The sequence below is a fragment of the Cryptomeria japonica genome, chromosome 8 (genome assembly GCF_030272615.1).
Source record: "Cryptomeria japonica chromosome 8, Sugi_1.0, whole genome shotgun sequence".
NCBI lineage: Eukaryota > Viridiplantae > Streptophyta > Pinopsida > Cupressales > Cupressaceae > Cryptomeria > Cryptomeria japonica.
In genome coordinates, this window is record NC_081412.1 from 336,686,767 (window position 1) to 336,702,626 (window position 15,860).

Below are 15,860 nucleotides of genomic sequence, written 5' to 3' on the forward strand. Positions count from 1 at the left end.
GCAAACCTACTTCCATTCACGATAAGTTTAAGTCTTTAAAAACAATTGTGTAAGTCCCTCTGTGTAAACAGCAAAATCACATTCGCCATTGACTTGCCCACACATCAAGAACTGATATTAGAAACCTTGGAATCGTCTTAGTTGATCAAATATTTAGCATTTGAGGTGATTTTGTTCAAGAGGGTAAAATACTTTGGTATTTTTTTCTATGTTAGAGGTGCCTAAAAACACATCAATAGATGGCGTGACAACAAATCTGGCTGAGTTACATGGTGGATTTTAGCAATTAATGAAAAATATTTGGAAAATCTTAACATGTTAGCAACATGTATGAGTTGGAAAAAATCACTATACAAAGCCAAAAAGGTAAAGAAGAAACAACAAAATTAGACGCATCAATTTTAGAGGTTAGATATGCACTTGGATGCAGATTTTGCGGATGTATTCAATGGTTGTAGCTGATGAATTCAAAGTTAATGAGTTTCTTCAAAATATCCATGATGTTACTTCTATTGATTGCAGTGTACTTGATTAACCACAGACAATGACACAGCGTTGCCCTCCCAACCATAGACGATAAACTCTATCATCACCCCCGAGAACATCTTTCCTAAATTCAGTTTGTTATGTGTTATCACACTGTTGTGTGTTCTCCTTCAAATAATTGTAGAGGGAACTGATCTTGTTTATACCCATATGTGGGTGACTCTTCACCAATGGGTCGGCTCTATTCAAACCCACATCTTTCCTCAAGCGTGGCAGACTTTCCAAGTTGGCCCACTTAATAATAATATACTTTATTAACAAAGTGATTATATTAAACAGCCCATACAAATATGTAAAGCCAAAAGACTAATTACATATTTGGTCATAGTCGGCTAAGGATTACTACCGAAGCTACAATAACATCAGCACTCCCTCTTAGCTAGGGAGGAATCCTTCTCGATATCTTAGTCAAGTAGTGACATCCACCATGGCTACTCCTAGAGGGTGGGTCCATCATGGCTACTCCCATGAATGGAAATACAAATGAACACAACCACCATGGCTACTCCCAGAGGGTGGGTCCATCATGGCTACTCCCATGAATGGAAATGCAAATGAACACAAGTGCCCATCACGGAATCCTCAAAGTGATGTCATCATCTCATCATGACGTTCACCATGGCTACTCCCAGAGGATGAATAAACACAAGTGCTAAGTCATGGAGTCTCTCACATGACATCCACCATAGCTACTCCCAGAGGGTGGATCCACCATGGCTACTCCCAAAGGGTGGAACAAGGGCTTTCACCTCAAACTTCTCTCACAGAGAAGAATGCATTAACAAGGGCTTGCACCTTAAACTTCTCCTTCACAAAGAAGAATGCATTAACAAGGGCTTGCACCTCAAACTTCTCCCTCACATAGAAGAATGCATTAACACAAACCTTCATAATGATGTAACTCCAACTGAAGCTCCAACCTCTTGACCTCCTTGTCCAAGGTTGCCTCTAATAGTTTATCAGACTCCCTCTAAATGTTAATTCCTCTTCTATGAAGAAACTGATCACAATGACAAACTGAATAGGTTCTTCCTCGTAGAGAGATGTCTCCAGTTATGTGCCACCAATGTTGTGTCTCCAATCTCCATTCTTCGGCCTACGTGACTTCCTCACAGGATGTATCAAGCTCTTCTTTCCCTGAACCGTCCTAGAAGCACTTTAGAGAGAGATTACAAATAGTTCATAGAACTAAACTATCCCAAAGAGAAATACCAATGCTAGAAGGATACAAGATTCACTATCCCAATAGCATTAATAAAACAGGGATACAAGCATAAAATACTTATCTCTTTATTTATTAATGTTCCTCGCAATCCAGCAATTGTTCTTTCCTGATTCTTTGCACTTGAAGATTCAAATCTCATAATAGCTAGACAGTGGAAGTCCTCAATATGTAGAGCATATCTCAAACGATGCACCTCTTTGATATACATTCTTTTAGTTGTTGTCTTCATATGACATAACCAGGATCTGTGAGATATTGAGCCCATATGCCACGCACAAGACAGTCAACAGCACCAATGTGGCATTGATCTACCTCAATAATCTTCCCAGTCATGCATTCAAATGAAGACCCTTCTCTGCAAACCTGTACATGCTATGGAAAGAGAACATCGAACTGGTTTGGTCTACAGTAAGGTCATTGCTTCTCATATCGCTCTCTGACTGGCAAATATATGAGTAGTGTTTCCAATGTTGTGGCGCTAGCGCCAAACAACATTAAAGATCAACCTTAATGCCCAATCCAATAGATGGAACTGCCAATCACAAAAACCCGCTAAGTGATTCGATACATAGACAATCCATCAGATTTATGCCAGATTGAGATCTTGCTGCCTCCCTTGAACTTTCGTTGTAATTGAAGACAATGAGACTAATGTGCCAGAATGAAATAACCCTATCAAATGATGAGCCCCGATCTAGATAGAACTATGCCAATATGTGCCCAATGCACTATCCAAATTACGAACTTCAGAAGATAGCCTCACCAACAAATATATGTGGATGAGCCCGCAGATGACGCTGCAAACAAAGAGATATCGCGAAGTAGTAAAGCGAAGCTCATGATAGAATAGTTGATGCCATGGTGAGGAAATGTCAAAACGCTGAATACAGAAGAGGTCGACGGGTATAAAGGTGCATCAACTTTGAAGATTCTCCACTCGGTCAACCTTATGTATAATGATCTAACTCAACTGAAGAATGATCAATCTGATCAATGTACACAAAAGATAATGTCGACAAAAACCACGAGCCGCCAGTCACAGAAGTTAAATACGTGAACAACGATGTGACTATTAATTGAACTACAAAACCATAAACAAGGTCGAACCCATTATACTATGACCCGCCACCAAAAGAAAAAAACTTCCCAATCTAGTTCTCATATGTCGATCAAAAGGAACCGCCTTGTTCTCTATCCACTTAAGTCTGCTCACTGAGATTCACAAGGCTCTTCAACTTCTCTGACGCAGCCTTTAACCAGTCCTTCATAGGTCTCCATCACCCACTCTGATACCATGTTGATTGCAGTGTGCTCGATTAACCACAGGCAATGACACAGTGTTGCCCTCCCAACCATACACGATAAACTCTATCGTCACCCCCGAGCACATCTTTCCTAAATTCAGTCTGCTATGTGTTATCACATTGTTGTGTGTTCTCCTTCAAATAGTTGTAGAGAGGGAACCGATCTTGTTTATACCCATATGTGGGTGACTCTTCACCAATGGGTCGGCTCTATTCAAACCCACATGTCTTTCCTCAAGGGTGGCGGACTTTCCAAGTCGACCCGCTTAATAATAATATACTTTATTAACAAAGTGATTATATTAAACGGCCCATACAAATATGTGAAGCCGAAAGGCTAATTACATATTTGATCGTAGTCGGCTAAGGATTACTACCGAAGCTACAATAACATCAACAACTTTTGCACCAAGACTATCGGGTGGGGTTGCTAAGTAGCTATTTTTAGTGGCCTCTATTTATGGTCAAATGTGCTTTTTGAAGACTCCTCTATTTTTAGATCTCTTACTTCCAAAGATGTGATATTTTATGTCATCATCTAAAGATTTATTTCAAAGATACTTATCATCATAAAGTTATTTCTTATTTTATATTGTATTTTATCGGACATTATTGTACTTTGAGCTTGCTTTGTGTACCACCAAACTATTATTGGATTAGAATTTCTAGTTAGGCATTTCTATTCTTTTCCGTGCAATGTTTTGTAAACCTTATAAATAAGTGGCATTTGTACTTAGATTTTTATTACTACTTTATATCATACTTGTCAAAAAAGTTGGTCACAAATTTTCTTGCTTTCATATTCAATTGTTTTGCGGTTTACGTTATGTAGCTTAGTTATAGAAAGTTAAATGGACCAACACCGCAAGATTAACTAAGCTTAAATGGACCAGCATTGCAAGAATAACTAAGGCGAAACATGTTGTTGGAGAAAGTTGTTACCTTGGAGAATGTTGGTGACTCATTGACAAAATCTGCTTGTATGAAGATGTTTTCTAGGTGCACAAAAGTAATAGGCATAGTTGCCCTAAGCAACTAATTTAAAGTATAGGTGGCCCCTTACACAAATTATTCAACAAGTAAGAGATGATTAGATATTTATTGTATACTTTGCATGTTTTACACCCCTTATAGACTGTACATCCATCACAATCCAGTCTTTTATACCCAGCGTCCTGTATGGGTGGTTTCTTGGGCCCATGGTTTTGAACCCATTGTATTGTAGTACTGCTTTATTTTCTCCTACGTTGATGTGCCTATTAATGTTCACATGTAGATTAGGAACAAGAATTAATACGAAATACATTATTCCATTGTGAACTGTCGAGTAGATACAAAAAGCAATGTTGTTTCATTAGGTTTTTCCCGAATAACCAATGTAAATCTCTTGTGTATACTAGGGGCATACCATTATTTCTTTTTGCTGCATTTTAAGGTTATGTTAGGATTTTTCTCCTACATATGCTTATCGATATTTTATCTTCATCTCACCACTCCAAGTGATGTATATATTTTTCAATTTCTTTGCAATGCCTATTTTTTCTTATCTGTATGCTAAATATTGCTCAAGATGACTTGGTACTATACGACTACCTATGGACTGGCTAGCGAAATATCAAGAAATATGGAAAGATCAAATTTAAGAATTTGCAGAACATTTAAACAAGACATGTATTGGTTTTCTGTGTAACTGGAGAAGTCATTGCAAACCAGTTCAAGTCTAATGGTTTTCTGTGTGGAGAAGACATAATGAAAAATTATAAAGATATCAAAGGAGTTTGGTATCGATTTTAATTGCCAGGATATTGATGTCTTTGTAATTAAATTCCCTAAGTATATATGAAAGACACCATGAAATAAACTATTGAATACACCATTTATACCACCCACAGTACTCAGAGTGATCTCCAAATAAACAAACTTGACGAAATAGGAACATGAGTTGAATGGAGAGATTGTGTAATTGTACACCTAGAAGCATATAAAATTATATATTGTTCATATACAATAAGGTTCAGACACTACTTTGAAGGAATACACATTATGGTTTTACAATTGCAAGCAATCAAAATTAAAAACTTTATGCATAATAAAGGTCCATTCAAGTGATTGAACCGATTTGCAATTAATTCTCCACTTACACAGAAAACCATTGGACTTGAACTGGTTTGCAATGACTTCTCCACTTACACAGAAAACTATTAGACTTGAACTGATTTGCAATGACTTCTCCACTTACACAGAAAACCATTACAAGTGATTGTTTTTTCATAATCACCTTTCAAAATATCAAAAGATAATTCTTATAGATTGAACAATAGCAAACATACTTGTAATAGTCCCTATAGGTGTTGAATATGACTAATCATGTATTCACGAGCATCTATTACATGGGATCTGTCTAAAGGTTGTTGACAACCAAAATGCATTTCAGTATAGACCGCCACAAACAGTTACATAAATTAACTTAAGTGATTCCTAACCCTAACACTGGCAACAAAACAGGAGATGAATGATTTTTTTCAAAAAGAAACACTCCTTACTGGCAAGGCCATATTGTTTTCTAATTTGACTGAACTCTAAACTTCTGGGCATGGGAAAAAAATTTATCACTCTATAACATACAGTTCCCAGTCTTAGACACAAATGCATTCCTGATTAAAAATCATAAACACCGTGTTTCACATGATGAGACAGCTTACATGCACTGAGTTCTAGATCCTTTCTCGGTACTTCATCTAGTATACATCCCCAGAACTTTTTGCTTAATATTATTCACATATTCCTCTAGTTTATACCCAGCAGAATTAGCTTAGGAACATTAAAGCATAACAGGTTCCAATACAAAATGTTTGTATTTAATGTCACCTTCACTTCATATTTACCAAATAAAATACAAAATCGAAAGAAAAAATCAAATGCTGCATATACTCTAGTTACTTACGCTTCTTCCAAATCAATAACTTTAATGGCAACATCTTTGTTTAATTCCATATCAAACCTGCAGTGAGCACAGCCATATGAGAGTCATTGAGCAGAAAAAGAAAATTTCTAAACAAGCATTTAGTATAAACTGAAGCAAGGATCATTATTCCATGAAAGACACAGTATGCTCAGTAAATCAAATAGATTCAGTAAAGTCAATCACTTACTGTTTAAATGCTATCCAAGTCATATTAAAATATATTTTTCATTTATGAGAATGCTCAGAGCTGTGAAAATTCTGATGGTTTGAACAAAAAAAAAACAGTAGATGTTTTGCCCCGAAGGGTATGTTTCAGAACATCACAGAATGCAAGCAAAACATAATAGTACATATATTCACGAAATGTAGACAGCTCAGAACTGTGCATTCATTAATGCCAACAATACAATGTATCTTCAGAATGACATCAGTATTACACAACAGCATAATCATATCCAGAGATTGGGGTACACGGATATATATACACGGGGTGTCGACCTACTGCCGGTGCCAACCGTCAGCAACCATTAACCAACCGCCAACCCCTAAACATTTACTAACAAATCCTAATTTTCCTAACAACATCATCCCCCCCAAAAAAAGAGAGTCGTCTCCGGACGACACACAACAAAATGGTGATACCACAATGACAACCACTACAAAAAAGAAATCAAGGAGCTGGGGGACGAGAAAGCGTCCCTGAAGAAGGTGCAGGAGGAGGGGTCGATGCAGATGCAGCCAGCTACTCTCTCAACTGGCGAACCCGTTGTGTTCTATACTGGAGGTCCTACTCAAGTAACAAGTGTCGGTCTCGCGAAGTCTTCACCATGAACACCACCTCCATGACTTCCTTATGTTTCTTGTCCAACTCCTCCAAAACTAAAGTGAGGCAAGCCTCTATGACCCGCGTAGCCACCTCCTGTGCCAATTCCGCCTTTGCCTGGACCAACTCCTCCTCCAATGCCATCACCCGAGCCCTCTGTTGTCGGAGCTCCTCCTCAATAGTCTACAGCCGAGTGGCTAGCTCCTCCCGAGCTGTAATGGCTGCCACCCGCTCTGCCTCCGCCCCAGATGCCAAATGTTGTGCACGTCGGAGCTCATAGTAGCCATCTCGGAATGCCTGCTCCACCTATCGCAACAAGTATGTCCCACTCTCACCAGTCGGCGCCTTGCGCCTCCACTCCTCCATCATGGCAGGCGTCTCTACTGTAAGCCATCCCTTGGAATCAAAACACCTGGCAAACTCCTCTGCACATCCCCCTGTGGCAAATACAAGCAGATTCTCCACTGCAGTTTGTCCAAGAGCCAGTTCTTGACTTGAAGCCGCCATCCGCCATGCCCTGGCCTCCACATCTGCCAAGGCAACCATCCTCTATGCACCGGCCTTCATCTCTGCCACGAACTGCTCCACCGCACCTGACTCACCCTGCATAAAGGATACTATCTGCTGGTTGGGCTCAACAGCCCTATAGTCCTCTCCAAGCACCTTATCTTGGAAGACATCCATTGCTGACTCTTGTTGCTGGTGAGAACTCCCCTCCTCTAAATCCACGATCTCTAGCGACACCAGTGGTTGTGGTGAAGGAGGTCGAGATCCAACCGGTGCCATGGGGGTCGCCTGGTAGCGGTCCAACCATGCATCCCATGCGTGGACCGTACTCTCCAACTCAACCCCTTTCTCTATAGCGGGCTCCTTACTCGCAAGCACACTCTCCAACTCGACCCCTTTCTCTGTAGCAGGCTCTTGACTAGCAAGAACTCCATGTCTTGGTGGGGCGACACTAAAGGGTGTCTGCGTGGGTGGAGGTCGCAATTGCTCGAATCCTAGCACTGGTATGGCTTCAATGGTCATCCCCGAAGTAGGGAGTGGAGTCATTTCACCGTCCACGTGCAGCAAGGCTGGAGCGAAAATAAGTCGTCCCGTTTTCACCTCTCTCGAAGGTCTGACCCCCCTCAATGGTGCTACTCCAACCGTACTCGTACCACTCAAAGGTGTACCCATGACACCTTCCGGGCGTGTACCGCCACCAGCACTATCCAACGTCTCCTCTCCAGGACTCCTTCCCACTTCTCCTCGACTAGCCAAACAAAAGGCATCATTGTCTCCACTGCTGTTGGAAGAGGTATCTGCTGACTCTTCCCCTGCGCTGCTCTCCTCTTCTGCCGACTCTGGCTCACTCTCTAAAGCCACCACCTATTGTCGCCGTCACTTCCTACTAGGTTGGACATCCCCACTACCTGTGAAGGTATCTAGGTGAGTCCAATAAAAGATAGGTGGCCATGAAGGGTCCACCCGGTTCTGCGGCTTCCACACATGTCATTTTGAGGGTACCTATGTTCGAACGACCTCTAGGAAAAGTCCAATGGCATGAAAGGGCATATAGAAGGCTTTATGTTTCAGCGTGAGGAAGTCATGAATCCTATCCGACAGTAGAGACGCCCAATCATACACTACCATTCCTTAACCCGTTCATCAAAGATATCATGGGTACAGCTGTGTCGGAGGCTCGGCTAGCCCCTGTGAGTCTACTCTTCGTCACATTGAGCAGACATTGCCATTCGCCTAGCACAATGTGAGAATTTTTTAACCCTCGTCCCTTCGGTGCATTCAGTATTTCCCATTCCTTTGCTGTCAAATCATCACGGCACGCTAGCTATAGGAGTTTCTGCCTTCGTTCTGCTGACATCTTCGTGGCGTTTTTGTCAACTTTCTTGCCCTCGCCAAGAATGCCGAACACTCTGGTAAATGCTTCCGCTGTAACTGACACCGTTATTGTACTTTGCTGGTAGGTAAATACAGATTCCCTAGCGTTTCTATCATACGCGGTAATTATCATCCTGAGACATGACTCAAAATCTCAAATGGCAAACACGGGCATTTGGATTGCCCAATGCACTCGTGCATGCCGAAGGGAATCCTTGATGGGGTGATTGTCTGGAGTCTCCAACCACCACGTTCTACACACAGTGTCGCTCAACCCTTTGAAGGTGATGGTATCTGTTGTGACCTTTGTCGGCACTGTCTTCCCTTTCCCAATTTTGCCTATATCCATCCCGCTTGCAACCCTCACTCCTGACGACAATGTTCTTTTTCCTTTGTCCATGGTTGCATTGTTGGATTCTGCCATTTTTGCTTTCTTGGGCAGTTATTTTTCCAGAGGCTCTAACTGCTACAACTGTTTCCTCCAGTCTAGCTTCCCTTTCCTAGACTCCATAAATTAATTTTTTAATTATCGGGACAACACATAATATTTTTCAAATTCCGTTACATTCCTAGGCCCTTGTACGGTCTATGCAATTTGGTTCCTCACACGTCACCTTGTACGAAAGAATGTTTTTGGCAATTTTAATTTCTTTTAATGTTTCAGATCTCCCCCGTACACTCATGTACGGAACCCTTTGGTGACGATATGTACGGCTGCTTCATTTGGCTGCAGGGATGTATGGATTGTATTTCCTCCACTGTCGTCTGGACATGTACGGATTGCACGGAACCCTCACCCTCTTGTGCAATTTTCTTCACTATCCACTTATGGAAAAATTGATTGCTCCATCGTACGAATTGGAAAATCACCTGTCACCCAACTGTAGGAACCATGTGTACGGATTCCAATTATGCACTCCTTGGTTTGTAGGGACAAATGGGTGTACGGACTTTGTGATTTCCGAGTGCTGCCACAATCACGATCGTACAAATTCTGAAATGGCCCCCACAATTTCCTGTCTCAAGTTGCTGGCCATAGCCATAGGGATTCTTCTTACTGCGCTTGTCACCACTTCCTTCTTCTGATGTACGGATTTATCCTCCTGTCGATCTCCTTTGTTATGCTGTACGGAAATATTGCCTGATAGTACGGAATGTTACTACTTGGTCATACAAATTTATCCCTTCCTTTGCTATCTTTTGCCACCTTACGAATTTCACCCTTCAATTACACGACTTCTGCAATTTGAATCGTACTGATTTTATGGTGTATGCACTTGCCACCATACAATTTCATGATCTTCCTATCCCTATACAACTGTACAATGCAGGTGGAGTTCCTCCAGTTTCCCTTCTGCTCCGTACGGACTTCTTCCCGTCGGATGATTTCCTTCTAATGGGGTTGTCGACTTTGGGGGGTGTACTTTATAATCCCCATTAGGCCGTACAACTATTACCTTTACCGCCATACGACTTTTTGGCACTTTCTTCATTCTTATCCGTACGGTTTTTAATGACACAATCGTATGGTGAGTTCTCCAAAAAAAAAAAAAATGAGTCTTTTTTTTTGTTCCTAACTAAAAAACAAAATAATTACCTTTTCAAATTGTCTGGCTAGGCCCCGCCTCCAAATGAACTAGACCATTATGCTGCTGCCTGCGGTGATACATTTTTAATTTCGACCCGTTCACTGTCTCCTTGATTGGCTGGTCGTCCAACGTCAACAACTTGATTGCTCAATTCTCTACTACTTCTCGGACTTTGTAGGGACCCAGCCATCTCACTTTAAATTTCCCAGCTTTTATCTCATTTCGGCTGTTGTACCTCAACACCCATTGGCCTGGACGGAATTCCATACGTCTAAGATGCTTATCATGCCAAAACTTTCGATGTCGTTGGGCCGCTTCAATGGCCCATTGGACAATCATTCTCCGTTCGTCCATCTTACCCAGCACATATAGTCGTTCCCATGGACTCTCCATGTCTCCTAGTTGGTTCTCAATTACTATCCGTAGGCTAGGTACCATGAATTCCGTTGGTACAATGGCCTCCTGACCGTACATCAACTGAAAGGGTGTCTGGCTTGTTGTCACTTTGTACGTGGTCTGGTAGGCCCACAGTACGGATGGTAGCTTTTCTTTCCAGTCTTCTTGTTCGACCTCGCAGGATTTATAGATTACCAACACCAATATTTTGTCAGTGGCCTCTGCCTGGTCGTTGGCCCTGGGATAGTATGGGCTCAACAAGGAATGAAAAATCTTGAACTCTGTCGTAAGCTATTTAACTACGTGGTTTACAAAGTGCCCACCTCTATCACTTGTTAATTGAATAGGAATGCCATACCTCGTAATGATTTGTTCATAAATGAACCTTGCAGTACTCAAAGCGAAGTTATCTGGCAGTGCCCGTGCCTCTGCCCACTTTGTCAAATATTCAGTGGCCACCACAATGTACCGACACCTTCGTGCACAGCTGGCCTTCAATGGTCCGATGAAATCTAGAACCCATCGCTCAAACAGTTCTTGGGCATGGGAAGGATTTGGGAGCATAAAGTCCATCTTCAGTGGTTTTCCTTCCCTCTGGCAAGTATCACAACCCACCACCCATTCACACGCATCATTATACAGGGTAGGCCACCATAGTCCTGCAAGCAAAACTTTTCGCGCCGTGGTGTCCGGTCCCATGTGACCACCTGCGAGTCCTTCACGTGCTTCCCTTAGCACTTTTGGGATCTCCTCTTCCATGACACACCTTCTCAATACCTGATCAAGGCCCATTTTGTAAAGTAACCCATTAATCAATTGAAATGTCCTTCTCAGGATCAACTTCCTTCTCTCTCTTGGTAGCATGTCTGCTGGAAACTAGGAGGTTGACAAGTACTCCCTGCTGCTTTTGTACCATGATGGTAATCAGGCTATTTGAAATAAATGGGCATCGGGAAAATCGTCATTCACTCCGTCGAGTGGCTCTCCGGATTTAATCTGTGACAGTTGATCAGCAACGACAAGGCTTTTGTCGGGGCGTACGATGATTGTGAACATGAACTCCTGAAGTAGAAGCCATCGACTGATCCTCCCCTGAGTAATAGTTCACCAGGTACATCAATGCTTGATAATCGCCATAAAATATAAACGGGGTCGCCAACAGATAATGGCGAAATTTTTGCACAGCATAAACCATCCCGAGGGCTTCCCTCTTGGTAGTACTTTAATTCTTCTCTGCCTTCGACAGTAACCGGCTAGCAAAATAAATGGGGTGATCGAGCCCATGTCCTCCCTCCTGTGTTAATGTGGCACCAATTGCATAGTTAGAGGCATCCACATGGACACGGAATTCTCTATCCCAATTTGGGTAGGCAAGAATAGGTGCAACCACCAACCTTGTCTTGAGTTCCTCGAACGCTTCTACCTGTGTCGTCTCCCACACGTACGGCTCTCCCTTCCAAGTGATTTTGTCGAGGGGGTACGAAATCTGCTCGAAGTTTTATAAACTTCCGGTAGTACCCTATGTGGCCAAGAAAGGACTTGATTCCTGACACAGTTGTTGGAGACTCCATCTCCACTATTACCCTTACCTTATCCGGGTCTATCTTCAAACTGGCCGTACAGACAATGTGGCCGAGCAATTTTCCCTGAGGCACCATAAACCTGCATTTCTTCGGGTTCAAGGTTAGTCGGGCCCTTCGACATCATTCCATACATTCCCTTAATGCCACCAAGTGAGTGTCCTGTCCACTATAAATGGACCAATCATCCAAGAAGGCCTTGAAATTTGTTTAGTCCTTAATGTAAGGTTGGTAAAACTCACAGATAACACAGTGTTTTCCAGACGTACCAATTATTCATGTATCAGTACATTCATATATCACAACATAAGTAATAATGATAAACAACTAGACCAGAAGAGTTATATGTTTATTGATTTATCCAGAATATATCCATACATAATCTCCCCTGCCGAGGTTCCATCCAAACAATATATAGACTCGACGGTTGGCCAAGTTGCCAACCGTCACCAACTCCCAACTACCCGACGGGAACCTCTCGGCGAAGCAACATAACCATAAACACAACATAAACACAATTATAACTATCATTCTTACTTACATAAGTTATTTACCCCTAACATTAGCCCCCCCAAAAAAGTAGTCGTCTTCCAGACGACTAAGACAATAAGAGCTGAAATACATAACATAAACTAGCACCCAAAAGAGGGAGGAGGCGTCCCTGTAGTGGCCGGAGAAGGAGGTTGTTGTCCGATGTGAAGTCTTAGGTTTTTTTCTGCCAGCAGCTGTCGTTCCCATGCCTTCTTTACCATGTGGGCAGCTTCCAACAGTTTCTTATCTTTTTGCTCTATTTGTGAGGTGAGCTCTGCCACCTTTGCTGTCAGTACTTGCACTTCCTTCTTCTGCATGCTGCAACGGGCCTCATAGGTGGTCATCTTCATTTCCAACTCATTCTGCAGGTTCCTTTCTACTGCAGCCAACTGTGCATGCTTCTCCCCTTCCCTCTCCAGTTTTGTTATATACAACCGTTGGGCCTCCTGCTCTATTTGGTGCCGCCGCATCCGCAAGTACACATCCTGGAAGGCCCCCTCCATGCTGCGGAAGGTGGTGCCCAAAGTGCCCCTGCCTCCCACCAAGTGCCTGTGAGTCCATTCCTGAACCATTTCTGGTGTGCTATGGTCCGGCCACCCTTGTTGCTCGAAGTGGCGTGCAAACTCATCTGCACACCCCGTAGTCATGAAGTGACACAGTTGCATAGCGTCGGCAGAGTTGCTGGCCTTTATCTACCCAGTCAACTATGCCAATTCCCTGTGCAACATCGAAGAGCCCATGTAGCTCTCCAAGGAATTGTTGGAGTGAGCCTGCTAGATCACTCGGATCTGGTGGAGTGAGGTGGAGCCCTGCCAGTGATCCTTTTGGCCCGCTTTCCCCATCATAGTTGCTCTTTTGGTCCTGCCCGCCACTTCCTGGGGCCTAATGCTCTCGATCAACAAAGATCCCCACATCCTGGTTTGTGATAGTAATAGTTTTGTCCAGTGTCAGGTGCGCCCCCATGGCCATGTTGTGCGGTACGAGGAAGGGGGGAAGGTGCGGAGTGAGTGCAAACTACCCCAGCCATCCGTCTAGCGAGGCATCTATATCTTCATCTGTGTCTCCAGTGCTGCCAATGCCTCCAGGCTATCCCCAGCCATCGATATATTCCCTACTGGAGTCGTACCAGTACCTGCTAGCTAAGTCACCAGGTTCGAATTCGAATTCGAAGTTCAACAGCTTTGAAATTCGAATGAAGTTCGATGAGGAAAAAAATTGAAATGTATAAAATTCGAATTAAATTCGCCATATGTAATTTTTTAAAAAATTTTATAAATATATGTAATATATCTATAAAATTGTCTAAATAGTTTAACATTGATAAATAGATTTGAAATCATTACAAGAAGATGACACATTTATAAAATATAACCCATAGGAAACATATGCTTTCATGATTGCAAAGATGTTCTTTTGTCAAAAAGATACAATAACAATCAAAGACTTCAGAACTTTAAAATAACTCTAACTCATCAAGAGCACTTGGTTGGGATGCCAAATCATCATTATCTGTATCACTACTCAGTTCATCATCTGCAAAGTCAAGCTCATCTGCATATGGCATTGCTATGCCTTCAAGAGTTTGTTCTAAAGAAGTGGTCTTTGCTGATTTGTTCATCAGCAATTTCAAATTGCTGCGAACATAGACAAGATCTCCCAACTTTCCAGTCAACAATTTGTTCCTCTTTTCGAATGGATGTGGTCAAAGCAACTCCAGTTCCTCTCACAAGCTAATGAACTTGCTCCCTGACTCAAAATTCAAATAGCAAACTCTTGCAGTTCAAGAGCTGATGATCCATAAGCGATCCACCATCTATATCCAGGCATATGTGGCGAGTCATATTTGGCTTTTGCCCCTCCAAACATCCCTTCTCCTCTCTTGTATTGCCAACTTTGATCTTTGATTAGTGCTGCAAATTCTGGATCTGGTGCAAACCTGCTAATGGCTTGGTAAAGCCCTGCCATGACTTCATTATCACCCCTTCTATCAATAGAAAACAACTTAGGCTCCAAAAAGCAAGCTGCCACATGTAAAGGTGTGTACATCATTTTCCATCTACAATAAACCGTCTCCCATATCTGCATATATTTTGCTTCTTCATTATTTAGAGCTTTTTGAATAGATTCCTTACACCGGTCCATGCTTTCATAAAGCATGCCAAGGCAAGGAGTGTCACCATCAACCATACGAAGCACATCAACAATTGGTTCACATACAAGCAAAACTTTTGCTGCACTTTCCCAGAAATTGCTGTTTAGGATGATTTGCTCTATGTTCTTCCCCTTAGGGCCTTTAGAAAGCACTGAACTTTCCCACTGATTGGAACAAATAACAGATCTCAAAGCTGCTTTTTCTACAACCACTCTTTTCAAAGTGATATAATATGAAGCAAATCTTGTTTCACAAGGCCTCAACAATTCCTTTGATGCATGTTGCCTATAAATACTCAATGTGAGACAATGATTCCGTATGAAATTTGCAATTACTCTCCCTCTATGAATAGCATCATTTACCCATGGGAATTTAGCCAAGTCATGAAGCAACAAATCGAGACAATGGGCTACACATGGGCTCCAATATATCTGTGGGTACTTCTCTACAATCAGCCTCCCAGCTCCCACACAATTTGCTGCACTATTAGTTACCACTTGAACCACATTTTCCACCCCTACTTCAAGAATGGCTTCCTCTAATATTTGAAAAATATACTCTGAAGTTTTCTTGTGGTTCATGGTGTCAATGACTTTCAAAAACACAACACCTTCAGGACAAGACACCAAAACATTAATCAATGGCCTTTGACACATATTTGACCATCCATCACTCAATATAGTGCAACCTGTTTCCTTCCAAGTGGCTTTGACATCAGCTAATTTTTCAGTCACTCTATCTTTTGACCTCTGCAAAAGAGTTGTCCTGATAGCCTCTGAACCTGGGGGTGTATACCCTTTGCCAAACTCTGCAATTTTCTGAACTGCATTACGGAAATGTGGATTTCTCGCAACATTGAATGGAATAC

At 42.1% G+C, this 15,860-nt stretch overlaps 1 protein-coding gene across 5 annotated transcripts in view; it reads right to left on the minus strand.

The window, feature by feature from the left end:
• The window catches only part of LOC131079117 (uncharacterized), a 271,457-nt gene that overhangs the window by 222,595 nt on the left and 33,002 nt on the right, over positions 1-15,860 (minus strand). For all 5 annotated transcript variants that reach the window (XM_058017007.2, XM_058016999.2, XM_059209757.1 and 2 more), the window contains exon 2: positions 6,020-6,076. In XM_058017007.2, coding sequence (XP_057872990.2) covers positions 6,020-6,076 — 57 coding nt within the window. The remainder of the gene's footprint in view (positions 1-6,019; positions 6,077-15,860) is intronic.